General features: G+C 44.1%; 1 protein-coding gene across 3 annotated transcripts in view; it reads right to left on the reverse strand.

The window, feature by feature from the left end:
* LOC118288230 (glutamate receptor ionotropic, NMDA 2B) overlaps positions 1-21,840 on the reverse strand; it is a 108,225-nt gene that overhangs the window by 86,180 nt on the left and 205 nt on the right. Inside the window, exons 2-4 of one of the 3 annotated variants that reach the window (XM_047327946.1) lie at positions 21,438-21,606; positions 14,009-14,147; positions 13,217-13,324 (exon numbers count right to left, since the gene is read on the reverse strand). In XM_047327946.1, the coding sequence (XP_047183902.1) occupies positions 13,217-13,243 (27 nt within the window). In that variant the 5' untranslated portion in view covers positions 13,244-13,324; positions 14,009-14,147; positions 21,438-21,606. Of the gene's footprint in view, positions 1-13,216; positions 13,325-14,008; positions 14,148-19,331; positions 20,290-21,437; positions 21,607-21,840 lie in introns of those variants that run through there. The other 2 variants (XM_035614086.2, XM_035614090.2) reach the window with 2 other exon arrangements.

The raw sequence follows: 21,840 nt of genomic DNA on the forward strand, positions 1-21,840 counted from the left end.
TATTTATAAGATGAGAGTCCGTGCGTGCGTGCGTGCGTGCTCCTCATTGCTTCTGCTTCAGGCTTGCTGCATCCATGATGAACAGGAAGTCGTACTCCCTTGTGAGCAAACTTAGCTCCCTCCGTCATCACGTAACAACCACAGAGACAACATGCCCACCTCACGTTAAGCCACATTGCCCTCGTCAGGTTGCATGTTGATTTTAAAAGTGAATCTCTGTCAGAGTCCTGGTCAAACATTCAACAATATCATCCACAGGTCTAAACTTTATCTTCCAATTCAGCCTGGCAGCAGAAAAAAAACGCACTTCAGGCTTATGTAATGTAATTTTAAATAGTTTTCTTTCTACAAAGTGTCTAATTTTTAAAAAGGACAATTATTGAGGGACAACAAATATATTGTATGACAAATACAAAACAGGTTACAAATCTCCAGAAATGTTTCTGCCATCAAGGGACAAGGGTTCGGCCGCGGATAAATTTGAAGCTGATTGGAATGATATTTGTGAGAGTCACGCAAAGGAATAACAGACTGTGTTGCATAAAACATAATACGCTACGTTGTGACCCCAAAATTTAAATTCGTACAGCGACGTTCCCAGGGACGGGATGAATGTCAATGTCAACTGATGCAATTGATTTGAATTCCCATATTTGCAATTGAGTGAGCATGCAGTGGGCCAGAAGGTCAAAGGAGGGCAGAAATAACGTCAATGCTCAACACAGAACATGTGTTAAAGGCCTGTTTAAACACAGGCCTACATGGCTTTAAAGCTACAGCCCACACCAACAACACTATCTTCTGAACTTACTGTGTGGGGCCTGATAATGTTACAATACACTACTCTCTACTGTTGTGTATCAGTGATTTATCAAAGGTTTCCCAAATATGTCAGCCTGGCTGAATCATCTAATGCAAGAGTGACTGTGCCTGGTCACCTGGAGTGAACCAAGTGTTCACTGGTCAACCGATTGTTGATTAAATCACTGCAGGGATGCTTTCACTGCTGGAACAACTTTGTTTGGAAGTGGAGGAGAAAAACTGGGTGTCCTTTAGCTTTCAAACATATATGACACATATACATATATATATACCCTCACACAGCCCCAAACTCACTTGGCTAATTTACAGGGCTGGTGGAGTTGCAATGTGAAGCGTTTTCTCATTGCTTCCTGAGATGTGGCAGCTGTTGAGAAGGTAAACCCGCCTGCAGCTGTTTGATGATGTGCTTGTCCTGCAGCGCAGAGTCAGACATGGGGATAATGCACGATCAGCTTGTTCATCCAGACTAAAAACTGTCTCAGTTGGTGTGTGTGTGTGTCTGTCCGGGTGGTGTCTCTGTGTCCGTGTTTTGCATCGATCTGCCATCAGCTGTTTACTCCTGCGTATCAAGTCTCCTATAGACACAGAGACACTTCAGACTGACAAATGTGTTTTGACAACACTCAAGGAGATAAGCACTTGGTCTCCAGGATCTCTCCAGGGGACACGTTCCTATTTACACCTACTCCCCCTTGCAGAACAGATGCTTAATCTTCTCCGGGATTTGTGACTTCTGCACTGAAATCCCTCTCTCGGCTCTGTTCTTCTTTTTCACCTCCATCCTCACTTTTCATTCTGTTCTCTTACTTTCCTTCTGCCCCATTTTGTCTACTGGCTGTCTCTCCTCAGCCGCCTTTCATCAGCATTAGTGCTTCGGTCCATGAGTCACTGTGAAAGACAGGAGTGTTTAGATGTGTGCAGTTATGTAGCAGACTGCACGGTCTGCCGAAAGGTAAAGCTTGGGATAGGAAGAGTGACCACCTCCCCCCCTCGTGCCAATAACAGCCCTGTAATCACTTCAAATGTGTTTTATTGTCAGCTCTTCACAGATTAGAGCAGCAATAATCTGTCCTCCTCCATCCATCTCATTCCAAGCTGTTATTTTTGGCACCAGAATTCTGCCTTTTTGGATTAGTAGGTGTGCAAGAGTTTTTTTTTTGTTTTGTTTTGTTTTTCCGTGTGGGGCTTGAGTGCACGCGTGCGTGCGTGCGTGTGTGTGAGTGTTAGCGAGAAACAACATACTGTAGAAAAGGTATCTGCACCACTCCATTGTGGGAGGAGAATAATCTCAAGTGGATGTGGTGCAGGATCAGTTTCTTAAATGAAGAAGATACTGAAATACAGTGTGGTTGCTGCTCGCTCAAAATCTGCCTCTTCAAGTGGAAATCAGCATCTCATGGGCATGCTTGGATAAATCAAAACCCAATCCTTGAAATATGCTTAAGCAAGAACATGGCCTAATCCGCTACCGCACTGTGTCTGCCGTGTCTGCCAGCACAATGCACACATCACCAACGCTGCAAAGGGAAAGAGGACAAAGAAGAAAAGTCTTGTGTACAGAAAAACTAAAAACATTCCATTCATTTTAAGGAGTTTTTACACCTAATCATATTTCTTCATGATTATTTTGTAAGCAATAACTGTCCTTGCAAAATTCTGTAAATCCTCTGATTTCAGAGTTCACAAGTAATAAGAAGAAGAAGGTTAAATAAAAATCAAGCGTCCATAAACTTGTACAGACCTCTCTAATCCACAGCACCTCAGCTAACGCACTGCAGGAAAGCTACTCTCCTCACTCTCCCCTGAGCCAGAATATTGACTGATGACTTTCATTTTCAGCTATCAATTCTGTTGCTAATTTTAGACATTTCAATTAACTCCAGGTATTTTTGCATGGGACTTGCTATGATTGGACGCTGTTTTTGGCATGATCATCACAATTTTCTTGCAGAGGTTAGACTGTCATGGCTGTCTTTCTTGCAGTCCTTCTGGGGCTGCTGTGCCGAGCCTCTCTCCACTACAGGATGATGATGAGACTCCCCACGGGGATAATGACATCTAAGAGCATCTCTCCAACGGATGTCCTCCTGATTTAATCCCACCAAACGCTCAGCCTGAGAGAGACGCGCACCCCAGAGGAGAACAGCAGCGCTACGTACGGACGCGGACTAAACGGGCAGATTTGCCAGTTCAAAAGGCGGCAGCCACTAAGAAACACGAAGAGACAAGTCTCGGTGGCCAGCTCACCAGCAGATATCCTGCAGGAACAGGAGCAGATGGGAACAAAACCCTGCCACAGGTGAACACTTAAGCATTGTGGGTAGAACTGGTCTCCACAAAGCTAAAAACAGCTTTTTTTTAGGGAAGTATGACAGGAAGTCTACTGCAGAAACAGTACAGATGAAATGAGTCTGTGAAGCCTGATAGTATGTTCTCTGTGAGCTGATAATATACAGTTGCCTGGATGAAAGCAGCTTGTAAAAGCTATGAGTAAAGAAATGCTCCCATCCATGACCAGGTCAGTGCCAGTGGTCAGCTACACGTTAACAACCTTGAAGCTGCTGGAGATTGGAGTGTGTTTGCTCGTGGAAACATCTGCAGGTCAAACAGGGACTGCTTTAAATATTTCCCGGGTCATATCACTTTTATATGCTCATCAGTGGTGAGATATAGTTTAGCTCAAATCAATAGTGATTGGCGATACAGATAAACTATAGGGGAAACATAAAAACAGGCAGAGACCGTCTCAAATACCAGCCAATATACAGCAGAGAGTGTCATATCCAGCATGTACAAACCAAATTTTCAGATAATACATTTTTCATTATAAAAAACAAATGTTTAATTGTGCCAATATGGATCTATGATCTAAAATACAGTAAATTAAACAAAATTATTAAATTGCATCAACACCTAAATTAACTTGCTTCACTTGGATAGCAAATAAAGTAATCCGAGTATTTGTACGTGAAATGCAGACTAATAGACAACCCCCCCTTCTCGACTTGAACTAACTTTTAAATCACTGACGCACCGAGTGCGAATAGTTTACTTAAAATTATTCATGGATGCAAATGGCGGCACTGATTACCGGGAACGCTTGTAAAAAATTATCCGACTGCAACTCAGGTCAGGAGACCTCCGGAGCCTCTCTGCGCCAGTTGCCATGGCAACCAGGAGGACTCCATTTGCGGCGCCACGGTCTTCAGAGTGAATCGCTCCAGTACCTTCAATTAGCGACCCATTATCATTCATGAGTTTGTTTGTGCAAAGCTGTAAGATTGAATTCCAGTTAGCCCTTACCTCCTTGCACCCGCGTGCTGATGTAATGCAAAGGGAGGCGGAGGCGGCAGAGCTACGGCGACAGCCCCGTGCTCTGTTCTATCTACGCCGCTGCCGCGCTCCATTGGGCTAATTTCTGCTCCGTTGGGGCCTGGCTCATTTCACTATCTCCTCCAGGACGGTGTCAGTTGTGCTTGCAAGACACGCAAAGGTCATGAATTAGCAATAGGGCCCCTTGAAGGAGACATGTTGTTAAGCTTAAACCTGGTGGTACTTCCTGCGCGGAGCTTTTAAGACTCATCCTTTTGCATATGAATATATTCATAGATTATTGTTTTATTTATTTCATTTGACAGTATTTGAGAAGCCGTTGTTATAGTCCTTGTCCTGTGACAGTAAAACGCAGAAAAGCTGAGCTGCTCCTGCTCTTGCCGGAGCTGCTCTTCTTGAGTGGCACAAAAACAGGAGCCATGTTCATTGTTTGTCTCAGATGCATTCGCCACTCATCCAACGTGACCATCGGACAAAAGCCCTCGCCTCTCACTCTCCTCTTTTTTGATACGATCAACATATTCCACTTGCTGTGACACGATTTCCCGAGTGGTAGTGTGTGGTGAACAGGGCCCGCTGGCCTCGCAGCGTTCCCGGTGTGTTTCTGTCCTCGCGGCTGTTTTGTGTGATATAATGGTGTTGACCCCAGTGGCGCCAGACCCTCTGTCTAGAGTTATTGTATTCATGCAACCGCTAAGCTACACAACTAGTCTGTCAGCCGTTAGTATCTGTGCATGGCAAAGGCCTGCTGTGGACGTTCTTCTACAAAATTGAGCAGCGAGTAACACGAGGGGGGGGGGGGGGGGGGGGGGGGCAGAGAGAGTCAGAGGGGGAGAAGGAGTGAGCCCTGTATATTTTATTCAGTGGCAGCAGAGAACAATTCATAACCGCGGCAGACTGATTCACAGTTTTAATTAAAAAGTAGCCTTATAGCGCCGGTGGTAACATCTTGATTTATGAATACCCGACCACCACAGGCCCCCATACACCAGGGAGAGTGAGTCCACCACGGAGGAGGCGGGCCAGGGAGAGGAGGGCAGGGAGGGGTACGAAGGGGAAGTGTCTCGTTTCTCACAGCAAGGTGGTTGGCACTGGGGGCATATAACTCTAGTGCGAGTGTGTCGGTATGTGTGTGTGCATGACAAGCATATGTGCAGGTCTGTCAACTACAATCCAGACCAACATATCAACATATAACATATGTTATATACACGTTATACAATATGAGGCTAATATGTGAGATCAAATTGCAGCGAAGAAATCCCAAACACATGTTCGAGGTCATTTAGAAATAGCGTCACCTTTACATAGGATAGTTTGTCTAACGGAAGATGACGTTTATTTGTTTATTTAGGTCACATACTCACTCTGTTGTTAAGGAAGAAATATTTTTTACTCCACTACATGCATCAGCTCTCAAATATCTATTATATCAGTATCAGCCTAAAATATCCAGTATGAGTCAGACTGTCCGGTCGGTACTGGAGTGAGCAGTTATGCTTCACGATGCAGCCATCTGACCTGATACACTATAGAATGAAAAAAAAAAACCAGCATATGGGAATATGAGTGCGGAAAATAAAGATGGATAGGTAGTGGAATAGATTTTGGCTGTAGAATAAAAAGCCTTTTGGAAAATGGCCAGCGCTGCAAATTTAACCAGGGCTGATGGAATTTGCGTTGGTCTGACAGTAATGTTAAGCTTATGTCAGCCCCTCCATTTAAATCATCACCATAACAGAATCCCTTGATACAGAGAAGTTTTAATTTAAAAAAAAATCTGTGTGTGTGAGTGAGTGAGTGAGAGAGAGATAAAAGCAGAGAGAGCATGAGAGAAATGAGAGGATGAGGGAGAGATGGAGCGTTAGATGAGAACAGATGATGCAGAGAGCAAAGTGAGAGAGAGGAACAGGATAGAAAGGAAACAGGTGGGATGGAAACGGGGGGAGGGGGGAGATAACAGGAGTGAGAAAAGTGGAAAGTAAAAGTTCGTTCTGCATTGAATTGAAAACTGAAAAGCACAGCGTGACTCTACTTCTACTTGTGCTTTGCGATTTACTTTCAATGGCTCACTGCAGTGTTCTAGGACTTCACTCTGCGTGTGCGTGTGTGCGTGTGCGTGTGTGTGTTTGCGTGTCCATGTGTGTTTGCTTCCGTCTGTGCGCTCCCATTCTGTGTCACTCTGGCTGATTGATTTTTTTGTGGTCTGGCTCACTTGCAATCATGACAGAAGTGACCACGCACGCACGCACGCACACACGCTAAGAGGAGAACGCAGTGCGAAGATGAGAACTAACGCTCCATTCTGCAAACGGAGGAGACAGTATCTTATGTCACCCTGAGGGTTTCTCCACTTCATAATAGATATCAGATGCTTGGGCAGCAGCTACAGTTAATGTCAGAAGGCAATTTTGTCATGACAGATATGATAATTCCAGTGGACTTAAAATGAAATATATTATGATCATGGTGTCAAACGGAGTTTGCCTTTAACAAGTAAGGGGGGGGGGCTGAGACTTCATCTGCCATTAATGTCCAGACGCACACATCATCAACCCTTTTTTTCTACATGTTAAGAGGCTTATTCACTGCGGAAAAATGTCACAAATACACTTGAAACTCAACAAAAGACGTTTGTGTGCTTTGAATTCTCGTGTGACTGCTTTTCTTTAAGGAGTCCTCGCCTAGTTTTCATTTATAAGAAAGAATGATGAGCTTGTTCTTTTCACTCCTCGTTGTGTGTCGCCTTTTGGCGACACACAAGCCAAATACCTTTATTCTGACCATATTTGCAACCACAATTAACATCTACGACCAAAAGATCCGACAGGGCTGGAATCTTCTGTGAAATGCTCAGTTCTGAAGCATTGATATGGACTGTAGATAGACATCCTACACACCAACTGTCCTGGGACGCTTCATTTTAAGTCCAATTGCCTCTGTACCCTCCGGTGACACTTGTGATTTTGTTTTATGGAGCATCTCGGTGACTCGGTGGAGTCGACATCCATATGATGTATTTGCAATATTTCCGGGGTCTGTCTCCGGTCACCTGCTGTATGTTTGTTATCTCTCTGTCCAGTCAGGGAAGACATACAATGTTTGACATTGTAAGTTAAATGTGTTATGTATGTATGGGAACATTCAATGAAATCCCAAATCAAATTGTTTCAAGATGCTTCCAAATGCGTTCGATCACCCACCCAATCTCTCACACACACCCACACACACACTGACACATGAGGGTGCTATCAGTTTCTGGCTCTGTGAGTGTGTTGTTACGGTCTCATCTTTCGAGGTGGCACATTCTTGGGCTGAGGTTTAATTTAACACCCGGTCCTCCTCTTGTGCTGCTGTTATTTACACCCCACCCCATCACTGCCACACATGCCCTCGCTCACTTACACCCCCAGACTCACCCCTCCAAATATATTATTGTACGCAATGGCAACACCCGTCTCTCGTGCCCGTGTCATCGCTCACTCTGTCCCTTGTTGCACCCGCACCACGTCTCCCTGCTCATGGTAAGTGAATTGTGCGTGGATCTTTAAACGTTGCATAACAAAGATGTTTCAAATCATTGGGTGGAAAAAGACTGTTTCAAAAACAGTGATTCAGGTCAAGGTATTCTATATTCTGACAGGAGAGCAGATTTGTAAAGTGTCAACAATGTAACAAAGTGAAAATTTGAATTATACCTCTATGCTCTCACTGCTGTCAGTGTCGTTTTAGCTACAACTAAATTAGCTGCAACGAAAGAGCAATTTGACTTAAAAAAGGCACAAGATGCCAATATAACCCAAGATTATAAAATTCCATATCCAATCTGTGGCAAATATGTTACATCATTTGACATGTCATAGTCATGCCACTACTTGGAAACAATGCAGTGTTTTATTCAGTTTTGTCTTTTAATCTGGAGAAAACTACTGACGCAGCGTCGCAATGTGGCCACAAACAGACAACTGCCCAAAGAAGAGATTCGGAGGTCCCAAAAAAAACAATCAATCATTTTCATGATGACAGGCAGTGATACCAATGACACTGTCTGGAAATTGATGGGTAAATAATCCATGAGTTTGAATTCCCTCGCGAAAAGAACTGTTTGTCAGGGGTTTTCACAAATGAACGATCTTACATCGGCACTAACATAATTTCCAGTAGTTCTGAGACTCGGGCTCTGGCTTTCAGAAATCAATGTGAGATGCAAACAGGAGCAATCGACTAAACACACAGAAGAGGTTAAATGGCTGCGTGAGAGCTGCATCGTCTTTCGAGTGGCGAGTTTAATCAGTCAGACTTTGACAAACCTATTATGTTTAGTGTGCCTTACAATAGCTCATATCGCATTCTTCCTTCTCTCCCTTTTGTCTGTTTTACACCATCTTTCTGTTCTATACAAGACGGACTGACCCCCACCCTCCACTCCGTTCTCCGCTTCCGTCTCTCTCTGCAGCCGAGCTGCCACATATCACAGATCCTGACAGTACACGAATGAGGTCCCTCAGGGAGACATCAGCTCCCTGTTGGGAGTGCTTCTGCTAAACTCCCCCTGGGCATTTTTTCCTTAACACACCCCAATCAATAACTTTTAATATTATCTACTGGCAAACAAGAGTCACGGGAAAAGGCTGGAGAAAGCTTCGGGACAGGACAGAGGCCGGGAGCCTGCAAGACGGCAGGCAGGGCAGAGCAAGCTGTGGAGTTTGCTCCGCTCTGCTGGGGCCACTGAAGCGAAGTGAGCATTAGCAATGACATTTCAACAGACGCGGGGGCCAGGAGACAACGCCTCGTGTCCGGTTTATCTCCAGCTCTGCTCGCAGAAGAGAGCGCACTCAGGGGATGGTCGAGGGTCACTGCCCATGCTTGACCATTTCATCTTTGCAACATCACAAACAGACTTTTAGAGATTTTGCGTGTGTGTGTGCGTGCGTGGGTGTGTGCGTGCGTGCGTGCGTGGCTCAACTGATGATGCACCGCCATCCAATCTCATAGCAGGGGGGCGTAGCTCACTCCTGGTGTCAGGGAGAGCAATCCCTTTTATGGTATAGACTGATTTATTGTCCAGCACCGCTTTCATAATGGGAAAGAAAAATGTAGCTTAGTAGAGCGGAGATGAACCAAAATAAGTTTAAGTAGCATTACTCAGTTGCAGCTTCTATACAAGAAGACATTAATCAAATTCTGTGGGTAGGGAATTAATCATGTACTATGACTCAAATGTTTTTTTTTTCCGAGGCTGGATCTGAGGAGCTGCCCTTAAATCAAGGATGACAACACCAAGTTGCTCTGTTGTACGGACTTGTGTAAAACCTGTGTACAGGCTGAACCACTGCTGAACAACACACAATCCAACTGTACGATTAAAGCGTAAACAAAGAACAAATGTGCAAATTGAAATGTGTTCATCTCATCATTCGGCTGCAACCAGCCGTTCTCTCGACCGCACAGTAAAACCCTGTGACACTCTGCATTAGTTCGTCCTACAGGCATGAGCGCGAGTGTTTCCAGTCGATCGTGGGCAGCCCAAAGATGCTGACCTGTAGCATAAACGCACTAAAACAAATCATTCATCCACTTCAACAACACAGCCTTCCGATGAGGCCCGGAAAAACAACAAGTCAGCTGAAGTGGAGCGCGGGGCTGCCCTTCAACGCAACTGCTCACGTACCTGTGCACGTTCAGAGTCGAGTATTTGTGCAGATATGCGAAACAAACGGTACATGAGTGTATTTTATAGTTACTATTTATTATTATTTTTCCATTATTGGTTTGACGGTCAGGGCAGGCGTGGAGGAAAAGAAGTGAAGCAAACATACCACGTGAGATGAGAGAGAGACAGGTACGTTCGGATTTTCTAGGAAAAACTAAACTCTGATTTGACTTGCAATCTGCATCAAAAACTGCAATCCTCCTGGGAGTTATGACTCAATAAAATCTCTAGACATAAACATTATTTTTGAATCAGTGTGTCTTATACTTGAAGATATCTCTGATGTCTAATATCCACGTGATTGAATGTCAACAAAGCCCCTTAGAAATCGTAGGAAATTAATGTTATTATATTTCCCAACGTGCCCGAGAATCCTCACTTATTTAAGTTTTCTTCTGTATCAAATTAACTTAGTGACGGTTGCCTTTACATCAATGGGTACTCTGTAAACAGGAACTGCTAATAGGGGTCAGCAGGGTTCCAGGATCTATGGCAACAGTACATGACATCCTGTTGATGAGCAGGAAGGTGGAGAGGGCATTATGTCAGTTTTGTCTGAGGGGAGACACAGTGTCGGGCTTAAAAATAGTTCTGCTGAACCCAGTAGATGTTAACATTATTCCATCACAAAAAATCCTTTCAAAAATAGTTGTCCATTAAAATTGCTGTTCATCGCCTCGTTGTGTCGGCTTTAGCGCTCTCCAACAACTGGAGAACAAACACTGACGGCACCTGGAACCTCCTCGCAGCAGAATTGGAGGACGTGCCAGGAAAGAACAGATGCCACCAAAGCAAATGTTGGAAGTGCAACGCTCAGCTAATGATCGGATCTGCGGGGCCGTTTTCCAGGTGACTTATGTTACTTGCTGTGCTGCAGGAGACAAGGATGAGTGAAGTTGTATTGATCTGCTGTTTTGCGAACCCAATCAATGCCACCACACTGATGTCGGCCGTGTTTTCAGGTCAAGCCGGAACACGTGATCCCGCGGCCCAGACTCAATTAATATCAACTGATAGCATTAACTCCGCGATAGATCACGCCGGTGACTTGCATCACCTCGTATGACTGTGCTGCCGTATCGCACGTGTTTATTCAATTATATGATAATTGAACATCAGTGGTGCCTGGTATGAACAGTGTGATAGGAATTCATTACAAAGGGAACGTGCCGGGGTGAATTTGCCGTGCCTAGAAAGTTTCTTTAAATAAAACAAAGTTATTAAATTAATGAGATATGCCCACACTCTGCAGTGTAGTTTTGCATAGGGCGACAAAACTGAATGGACAGCACCAGCACATCAGAAGTCATTGTCTTCCTGAGAAAAACACACTGCTGCATTCTTCCCATCCTCTACTCCACGTCCCCAGAAACAACGAGCAAAACACTACAACTATTTACCTCCTTCCCTTATTTCTTCTCTCCTTTTCTGCATCGAGAGGCTCCTAACTCCCCGACGTTCGAATGTGCTCTAATTTAGGAAGACACAGTCAACGGGGAAAAAACTTCCTTCGACTTCAGTTAAAAAAAAATGTATATAAATAAAAGAGGAATAATGTAAATTATGAATATTCTCCCAAAGTAAGCTGATAAGAATTCTGGCCTATTTAGCAGACGAATGCAGCACCTGATTTAAAAAAAAAAAAAACTGCTGGAAGAAGATACACAGTATATACACAAGAAGTGCCCATTTTCCTCACCGTTATGCTTCAATACAGAAATCTGCCGTTAATTATGTTGGCAGGCAGGAGAGAGGTGATCCTAAAATGTGTATTTCACACGTCAAATATTGTGACTTCAAAACACACACTCTCCCAGTTTGGTGAATTGAGCATGAGTGATGACGCAGAGTTGAAATAAAGGTCTGTTGTTAATTGGATTTGAATGAAAAGCCGCGTTGCACTTAATTAATGGCGCTGAGCGCTGGTGATATAATGAGCACCCAAAATCACATTTACTGTAGGTCTGTTACACAGGGGTTGGAGATAAAGCTTTAAAAAAAAAAACTCATGAGACATTATCATTCCAATGCATGCTCATTTTAACTATTATTCCAGCCAGTTGCATTTTCTAAACAGTTCACGTAATGGCTAGAAACTTGCTGAAATTAATAGGGAACCGAAAAGACGAACAATCGGTAACTGTATGAATGCGTCACTGCTGATTGATGGAATGCTGTATGACGTAGTAGTAGGTGAAAGTGCAGCGTCAGCGTTAGCTGAGGCGGCTGTGTGACTTTCAGCTAACGACAGAAACCCTTCACTTCCGAGTAGCTGTATAATGGCAGCATTTGTAGTGTGCTCACACACTGTGCACACAGTCCACCGCACCCAACAACCACCGTCACCTATCCCCCCCAAAAAAATGTCAGTTTCTCACTCTTGCTCCTCTATACTGAGGTTGAGTCTCTTAAGCGTCACGGCTGATTAATAGTGCGTGAAAAGAGAAGGAGGGCGGGAGAGGAAGAGAGGGGAGGGGCAGAGGAAGAGAGGTGTTCAAAAAAAAAAGGTTGCGAACAACTTATGAACATTTTTTTTTTTTAAACAAAGGTTTGAGGAGACAAATGTATAAGGAAACGATGATAATGGTTTTGCATGGGCCCTTGCGGCAAATACATTTGCTCTGTGTTATTTGGTCCATGGACAGAGAGAGAGAATGATGTCGTCTTTTATCCTATCACACAAACCATACTGTCTGTTTAATTCTCACACACACACACACACACACACACACACACACACACACACACACACACACACACACACACACACACACACACACACACACACACACACACACACACACACACACACACACACACACACACACACACACACACACACACACACACACACACAGCTGATGAGCGGCTGACACAAACAAGCACGTCCACATGGTCACACACACTTCTGCCTCAAAAAATCTCATTCAACAAATCCTTTAATTGCCTGATCAATGCTCGTAGAGCCATGCAAATGAAGCCGATAGTCGATAGGGACTGGGTCATGTTGAACGTCTGCGCACTGACGCATGCCATTGATCAAAGTGCACACTGCGCTAAAAAAAGAAAAAAAAAGGATTAAACTGTTCGTCTGTGGGCTCCACCTTGAACCATTATCCTGACCCCCGAGCAAGGCCCGGCGTGAGATACAAAGCAGAAGAGCCTCCAGAAGTTTTAGACCATCCATCACTGAGCGTTCGAAAAGAGGCTGCCTGCTTAGCGAAAAGCGGACGCACAAACACAGGTGAGATAAGGCAGGTTGTTTTTCGGCGGCTCTCTTTGGGGGACGAGAGAAAACTAAGAACAGCTCGGGCCGCAGTGAGGCCTCGTGCGTCAGTGTTGTCTTACCTTGTGTTTTGCCAGCCAAAGACTCATCCCAGCGTCTCAGAAGTAGCATGGTGTTGCGGCCTGGGACTCCTCTCTCCCTCTCATAGCCTCAGACTGAGGGAGGCTGAACTAAAATCGACGAGAGAAAAGACAATATGATTATCGATTGTTAGGAGCTACTATATCTTTAGAAAACGTACATTTCTAGTTTTTTTTTACTAACTATAAATATGTTGGTGTTGGTTATTGTGCATTTAGCTTGTCCCTGGGGGTTATGATTATTTCCTCTCACACTGCTATTATAATAAAGCATGGCTTTAAATTGAAAAAATATAAAAGCCACTAGAATCCCTTGTCCACATATTCCTCACTCACAAATTTAGAGGCGTTTTGTTTCTGCAAGCAGACGAGACTAACCACCTGGAATGATACCACCTGTCAACATCATTAGCCAATGAATAGAAAGATGAGTTTAATTAACTCCAAAAAGCGGAATAAATTGGTCATGGAAGTAAACTATTCCTTTATCATTTACAGGTGTCACTCCACCAGCAGGTTTGTTTGCTCTAACCGGCCACACTCCATCAAACAAATGTGTTTTAGGCTTTGCGATTAATTGAATTACTCTCTCACCACCTCATTATGTGTGTGGGATTTGCTGAGGCAAATGCAGACGCTCATGAATGGAGTGGTGAGATTAAAAAATGAGGCGACGTTGCCAAGCATGTATCTCTCTTCCACATCATAATCCTTTCAGTGTTGATTGTGAACGGGGAGGGCTATTTGAAAGGGGGGGGGGGGGGGTGGACTCACAGCAGTTTTAGGTAAAATCCTTGAAGGGTCAGGAGGGTAAAGCAGCAATTTCGAGGTAATTGTGCTCCACAAGAGCAGCTTCACTTCTGTTCCTCCGAAGAGACGTTTGGCGTCGCTTGTTTTTCTGACGTCTGCCAGTCTGTTGTTGTAAAGGGAAGAGGGAGGACAGAGGGTTAGAGGCAGGTCACAGGCCGTTAGACTCTAATAAGAGCATACTCTGCCTTGGCACAGTGTGCAACCTATGACACGCTTCCCTTAGAATTAATAAAATAAGATCAAATGAGGGGAAATCTAAAATGCACAAACTGGTTATCCATAATATACCACTCTCCTTATAGTTGGTTATCATCCAAAGCTACTTCTGTTCCATAAAAAGACAATGTGACCACTCCTTAATCTGATTAAATCAATCGCACAACTCTTTTTAGTAAACTGTGAGTGTGCATGTGTCTTTGTGCTCGGATAAAGAAAATAATCCAGCCCGATATAATGAAAGACACACTTTTCCCAAATGTACTGTCGTGCTAAAATGTTTCTGCCTCCATCCCCCAACAAGTCAAATAAATAGCTTCTATTAACACTGATTAAACATAAGTTATATATCATGAAAACGTACCCCCCCCCCCACGAGTCCATATGAGAGTCTAAATCGAAGGGGAGAGAGCGGGCCACACTTTAGGTAAATAAATGATTAAATTGAAATTATTCAATGTTGATGAATAATAAACCAGTCTCTGCGGGGTAACAGATTGTACTTTTCATATTTAATAGATTGATGGGCCTCACACAAGATGTACACACACACACAGCAACACATGATGACAGACAAACACACTTGTCACATGTCACATGTACACCCGCCACTTCACAGTCAACACGTGAAACAGAAGGGCAGAGCGCACAGTCGATTAGAACATCAGAGTAGGCCGACGCCGCTCGCTTGAAAACGCCCGGGCTCTCCTAGCTTGTTCCTTAGCTCCCACTAATCCCACAAAAGGTGCCTAAATTATGCTTTCCTTCGCACACCGTGCACTCCCCTCTCCTCTTGCGGACAGTGTCTGCATCGATACAAGTCCTCTTAATCAGCGCCGATGAATTATTGAATAGCCTTTTTATATCAGATCATGACCCATATTCTGCCTGCTTGAAGTGAAGTGAATATGCTGCCAATAAAATTGAGATGTACTTTTTAAGTCGCCCCACATAGGCTTCCCAGCTCACGCTCTAATGGCTGAACAGGATTCGGACTCAGACAACCATACACACACACACACTCTGCAGAATATTACGAGCTTTTTAGATGGAGCTCCGCAGACTGCGTGCACTAATTTAACAAAATGATGGACGTGGTCGTCGCGCGGCATTACACATAATGTGAACGTGAGGCGTTAAGCATTAACTCGTACCACACTGTGGATTTTCATGAGCTAAAATCAATTGCGGGTTTGACTTCTGATAAACACACCGAAACACGGCAATGCCAAGACGGGCACGGGTGGGGGGTGGGGGGGGGGGGTTTGGCAGGAGATAAAACACCCAATAGTGTTATTACTGGTTTCATTAATGCAGATGCAGTGCTCAGAGCCAGACACAAGGGTTGTATTGTTGTCTCATTAGGTAGCACATGGCGAGAGAGGGAGACGGAAAGAGAATTGGTAGGAAGAAGTGGTGGATTGTGAATCTCCTCAGCTCCTGCTCCTGTTTGTCAACGGCGACAGCACAACACCTCAGAAATTTCTTGAGCTCCATTTAAAGTCTTTTTTTCCCCCCAGACTTTTCACGCAAGCATCTGGCATTGACAGGGTGCTTGCAAAATGTCCTGGAGCTGATTTATTGTTCAATAATATTCGGTGGAAATGTATACAGAAACATTATCGATGTAGATTAAAGGGACATTTTCAATTTAGCATTACACTTAAGAGCCAACCGAACAATACATTATCTGCATTGTCACATTTGGCAGCCACACATTTAGCGACACATGAAATATGATTCTGCTTTCCAAGGTGACTCCATTTTGGAAAAAAGCTATAAAATGTATATATTTTCTCAGCATCACAAATGCAACCCAGCAAAAAAAAAAAAAAAGAGCTATTTTTCCCAATATGATCGCCAGCAAATCTCCTCTGGTTTTGTATGGAAGTTATGCTCAGCTGCATCCGTCTTGCAAACCGTTCATTTGCACAGTGATTTCTCACTTTTCCACCCAGCTGCGCTGGAGAGGACTGGTGAAAACACCCCCAGTGTCCTCTGTATAGCACGAGTCAAATCAGCTTTATCAACTGCAGTTTTGCAGCCAAGTGGGACATGCTCACGTCATTGTCCATTTTGCCACCGCCTCCGTCCGCTACATTGTCAAGACAATAACACGCGCGTTTCACCTATCTGTGACAACTGACGTACTATTTCTGTGATCATTAGAGGAAAAAAGACAACAGAGGTAGTTCGCACCCCAGACGTCCATTTTGCAGTGTGGCAGCTGTGACAGCTCTGACAGACTACCTGGGTTTAAGTGCCCATCTGTAGAAAGACTATAGGGGTCACATGTGTGCCAAGAGCACCGAGCACATTGGGTAATGGCCCTGGGTTATGGGACCAGGTCCCAGGTGGACTTCGCAGGTATGGAGCCGTAACCTTGACGGCACACCGTGCGCACACACACACAGACACGCACTGTATGAATTCAAACGGCTGTCAGCCAAATGATAAGAAAGTTAATCAGAGGAAAGGGCTCAATCGCTGCTGCACCTATGATGTACAGATGGACAAAGTGTCTGTGTGTATGTGTATGTGTGTAAGAGAGAGAGAGAGAGAGTAGGTGTTAATGTGAATCTTACTGCAGACACACACACACACACACACAAATTTCATTCCAACACCCTCCACGAGGAGAGTGTTGTCAGTCAGTCTCCCACTGCAAAGTATTTTGAGTCTCTGGAAAAACAGCAGATAAGAATGATTACACTGAGAAAGGGGCAATGTAGTGTGTCTCTTCATGTAGATTGCTTTATTGATCTACATATATATTCCTCTCACACACACACACACACACACACACACACACTCCACTGCATTAAATAAGAGCATGGAGCAGCACTGAGCAGGTGATTTGATAGGCAGAAGTGGCTACTCCATCGGGCGGACAGTGGCTTAAGTGCATAGCTAAGGATGAGGTATGGAGATTCGTCTTAACATGTGAAGTATAATCTCTGACACTACATTAAAAGATCAGAGCATTTTCATGTGATTTCCTTTCACATGCATAAAATGTATGAAATTAAAGGCTTTTATGGGGGGGGATGAAGAATGAAGGAAATGACCGATCTCTGATAATCTGACAATATCCATTTAAATTCTGCCAAACCCTACAAACACATCAATGAACAAAAATACTGAGGTGAATATCTGCATTAATATAATAATTATCTAAAACATGCAACAACAACAGCATGTATGGATTCAAAGCACCGTACTCACCTATTTAACCCTCAACACTGAGAAACATTAAATCTAAATCAATTATGTCGGCTGGAGAAATTGTAAGAATCATGGTTATTACATCAATTTATAGACAAAGATCTTGCTTGAGTCTTTAATCCGTGTTAGTGAAATCCCATTATGAGTCAATGGTTGGAAAAGAAATATTAAAATCAGTCCTTTACAAAAAAATTACAAAAAAAAGAAAAAAAGAAAAAGAGTCCAGAATTTAGAAAAGTTTTTGGATAATTGTTAATTATTTTGTCACTTGGAATATATTCCAGGATTTAAAGGGTAATTCCACAGGAAAAACATCTATATCCAGAGTGCCTTTATCAGGGTGATGGCTGCTCGAAAGTCCCACTTCCCATTATCTTCATGTAATGAAGAGGAGAGGAATTAAATCTCCTTCGGGGAAAAAAAGTGGAAATATAAAGATGAGATGAACAAGGAAATGAGTTGTGTGGTTTGCTATAGATCCGTCTATCGCTGTGCCTCTCTGTAGCTCACACACAGGCACGCGCACACACAAATTATTCAGTTACTTTGCAGTCAGCTTAACACTTCCGAGTCAATGCTCAGTCTTCCCAAAAAACATTTTCTAAAATGCTCAAATTTGCTAGTGTATTTCTGCCTCTTTCGTTTCAATAGATGGAAGTCGAGCTGATCAAATGTAAAATCTCAACAACCAAATTCTAAGTAAACTGCAACTCCTCTCTGATGCGAGCATGAGAATGACATGTGAAGTGGTAAGGCATGAAAATAAAAAATTTTAGATAGCAAATGATAAAAAAAAATGGAACAAGAAATAAATCAATAAGTGGAAGGATCAATTAAAAGGGATGAAATGGCAGAAGTGATGGAGAAAAACAGATACTGAAGGATGTGATTAAAGAGATTAAAGCCTGAGGCGGATAAAGAGGGGGGGAAAAGGTGAAAATTATGGTGGAGGGAAAAAAAGGGGGAAAATCCTCTGGATGATGAAGCCAGTTTTTTTTTCCTAGTCCATTCTCTTTGAGTGCTTGTGTGTGTCTGTCTGCGGGAATGAGAGTCAGTTCAGGAGGATCAAGACAGAGAGCGAGGGGGGGAGAGAGAGAGAGAGAGAGAGAGAGAGAGAGAGAGAGAGAGAGAGAGAGAGAGAGAGAGAGAGAGAGAGAGAGAGGGCAGAGGAAAAGGAGGCGGCAGAGGCGAGAGTGTATAAAAACAGATGACACCTCGACAGAACCGATGAGTGTTGGCTTAGATGCACTTTGTAGCAACAGTGCACCGACGCTCATGAACTAGGCCTGCGATCAGTTTGACCTTCATCTAACACTCAGCGAAGGAACCTAAAACACCCCTCGGTTTACGAATAATGTACATTTCCTCGACAGAGGGTTGCGTTTGGAATGTCTCTGAATGGCAGCAAGCAAACAGACATGTGAGGAGGAAGGAGGAGGAGGGTGGCATGTGATAAAGGTGCATTTTAAGACATTTTAATGAAAGAAGAGACTTGTGGGCAACAACATAGAAATGACAGGGGCGTCAAAATGTGGTTCCATGATGGCGACTGGAGGAGGCGCTTGCTTGATGAGTCGCGGTGCTCTCGGTTGAGGAGAACAAAAAGAAAAAAAAACATGTCAGGAGACGGGCGATAGTATGCAAGTGGAGACGTGACGTGACGATGACATGGTATGAGGCAACAATCAGCTGACAGCCAGATGGGAGGGGAGCTAGATTGTAGGACAGTGTGTGTGATCGTGTGTGTGTGTGCGTGTGTCAGTCAAGGTGTGTACCCCACACATAACGCCTTGCATACACAGAGAAAAGGAACAAAGACTTTGAGACAGACACTAAGTAGACCTACCTATGGTTAGATTTAAGATTCGCCCAAAAAAGATGCATAGGATGGTAGGAGGAAAAAAGAGAAGGGGGAAAATAGGAAAAGGTACAAAAGTGAAAAAGGCATAAATAGAAAACACAAGCAAGCCAATTAAATGTCTCGATTAAAGCTCTTTTTAAAGCAAGGAAATTAAAACACTGGTGGAGTCAAGAAGTAACCAAAGTTATGGGTGGACAGTAAGTCGAGTGGTGGGGGGGAGGAGGAGGAGGAGGAGGAGGGAGGCGGTGAAGGGAGGAGGGAGCGTGGGCTGCACAGGGATAGAAAGGGCTGGGAGTGATAGCACTGGAGAGGGAAGGCAGAATGAATGAAGGGGGGGAAAGAGGATAAAGGGGGCAAAAAAAATCCCCCTCCTCTTTCTCTTTCTCTTTTTCTCTGTCTCTCTGCCTCTCTCTCCCTCCTTGTCTGGCTCATAAATAGAAAAAATTGTTGACCAGGTAAATGGCGAAATAGATGAGAAGACAGAGGACCGAGAGAGCAAGCAAATGAAAAGGTAAAGCACCTCCCAGCAGCGCGATGAGGAAAAAAAAGAACAAAAAACGAAAGATAAAAGCAAATACTCCAGTGGCCTCCGTGGTCTCCAGTCTATATGTGGAAGGGGGGATTGGCTATTGCCAGTTGTTCCCCTTCCCCGGCTGCCTTCTGCTTTCTTCTGTCTCTCCTCCCAAAAAAGACTTCCCATCCAGATGACAAAAGCCACAGATGTCCTTTTCTCTCTCTGTCTCAACTCTGGACTGGTACTACGTACCACTCACACAGGTTAGACATTGTTGCAGCAGCAACCCACAGTATCATCAATATTGCTCAGTGGGAGGAAGAAAAAAAAAGGCATTGGGGCTGCTGCTAGTCAAGCACTGCCTGCCTCATGAGGAAGGATACTGAGCTGGAATTGCTCTGTCTCCCCTCTCCCGCCCATCCCTGTGAAAAGACGGGAGGAAGGGAGGTGGGCCCACTCACTGCATTAGTATTCATTGAAAGAGTGTGTGTGAGAGGAGAGAGAGAGAGAGAGAGAGAGAGAGAGAGAGGGAGGGGAAGGAGAGGGGTGCCTTCCAACAAATGTCGAGGAACCAAACCGGTGTGTGTATAACTGATAAGAGACTGGCTCCCCCTAGAGTCAATTATCAATACACAAGTCCAAATAACTGGAAACAAAGCGAGTAAAGAGTTGGCCCGAGAGAGTTGAATGACATGGGACCCGCCTTCAGGTCATTCAAACATCTGACCACAAATTCTATGCGTCCGTTTTTCAGTGTGTCACACCAACTGCATGTTACCACTGCAATCCACTAAGAGAATGAGTCAGTGTTCAACTTGACAGGTCAAACGTGAGCGTGAGCTGTCACTGCTTCTCGTCTCAGTGTGTAGAAGCACCGTCACATTTTGTCCTTCACACACACACGCACACGCCGCTTTGTGTAAAATAAAGTGGACTAAGCATCGGTGGACTTTCCGATCACGTTCCATGGCGTTGGGGAGGCGAACTGATCTTTTTCTCTGCATTTTGCCATCAGCCTAACTCGGTGTTGCTATGGCGACAGATGACCACTCCAAAGTGTCCAAATCAAAGCCCGAAGCACAAAAAGACAGGTGGTAAAAGGCATCCTTAAAAGGGAAAGACTGCAGTGCATCTCCACACTATAGTTTAGTTTCTGCTAACTGCTATGACATGGATCATAAGTTACTCAAATCATTTGATTCCACTTAGTATGCAAACAATGACGGGACACTTTCGGGGTTATTTTTCCTCTATGAGAAAGAAGTTGCTTGAAATCCATTCCGACAGCCAACAATTCGGTGCATGTGCACCATGTTGTATCTATAATAAAGTAGGTATTTATAGTAAAAGGAAGAAAGAGACAGAGGAAGGCGGAGAGATGCTGACAAGGAAGTATTATTACAAATCCCCACAGTCCCCTCTGGACCTGTTTATCAGACTGTGTCTCGATCAGTCGCAATAAAACTCAAGGCCAGTTTTATTTATAATGACAAGCGTTGAGCGTAAGACTGGGGGGCCAAACATTTTAAGGCAGAACACTTCAGCTTTGATTTTTGAATAAAGCATCAGGACATTACCTCACGGAGAAACAGTGAGTGCAGCTTCCCTTTCCTCCCGCATGGCTGAAGTAGGATGGACCCCACCACAGACAAGGCAGCATCAGTCTGGTTCTGTGACACACACACACACACACACACACACACATGCAGAGGTCTGGGCTCGAGCCGCCGCCAAAGTTTCAGACATCTGTGAAAATACGACAAGGATTCGGTGAAGACAGAACAAGGTGATAACTGTCCAGAGTCAACATTATCTTCACAATTAGGGGTGCACACACTTCAGCGCCTGTGGGCTCGGGTAGAGGGACAATCATCTTGCTCAAAGAGCAGCATGGGGTTCAGCAACTTAAAACACCGTCGACATTGATTGAAGAGAGATGGAGAACATCAGGTGATCTATACAGTCACTTATACACTTACT

The sequence above is a fragment of the Scophthalmus maximus genome, chromosome 17 (assembly GCF_022379125.1).
Source record: "Scophthalmus maximus strain ysfricsl-2021 chromosome 17, ASM2237912v1, whole genome shotgun sequence".
NCBI classification, from domain to species: Eukaryota; Metazoa; Chordata; class Actinopteri; order Pleuronectiformes; family Scophthalmidae; genus Scophthalmus; species Scophthalmus maximus.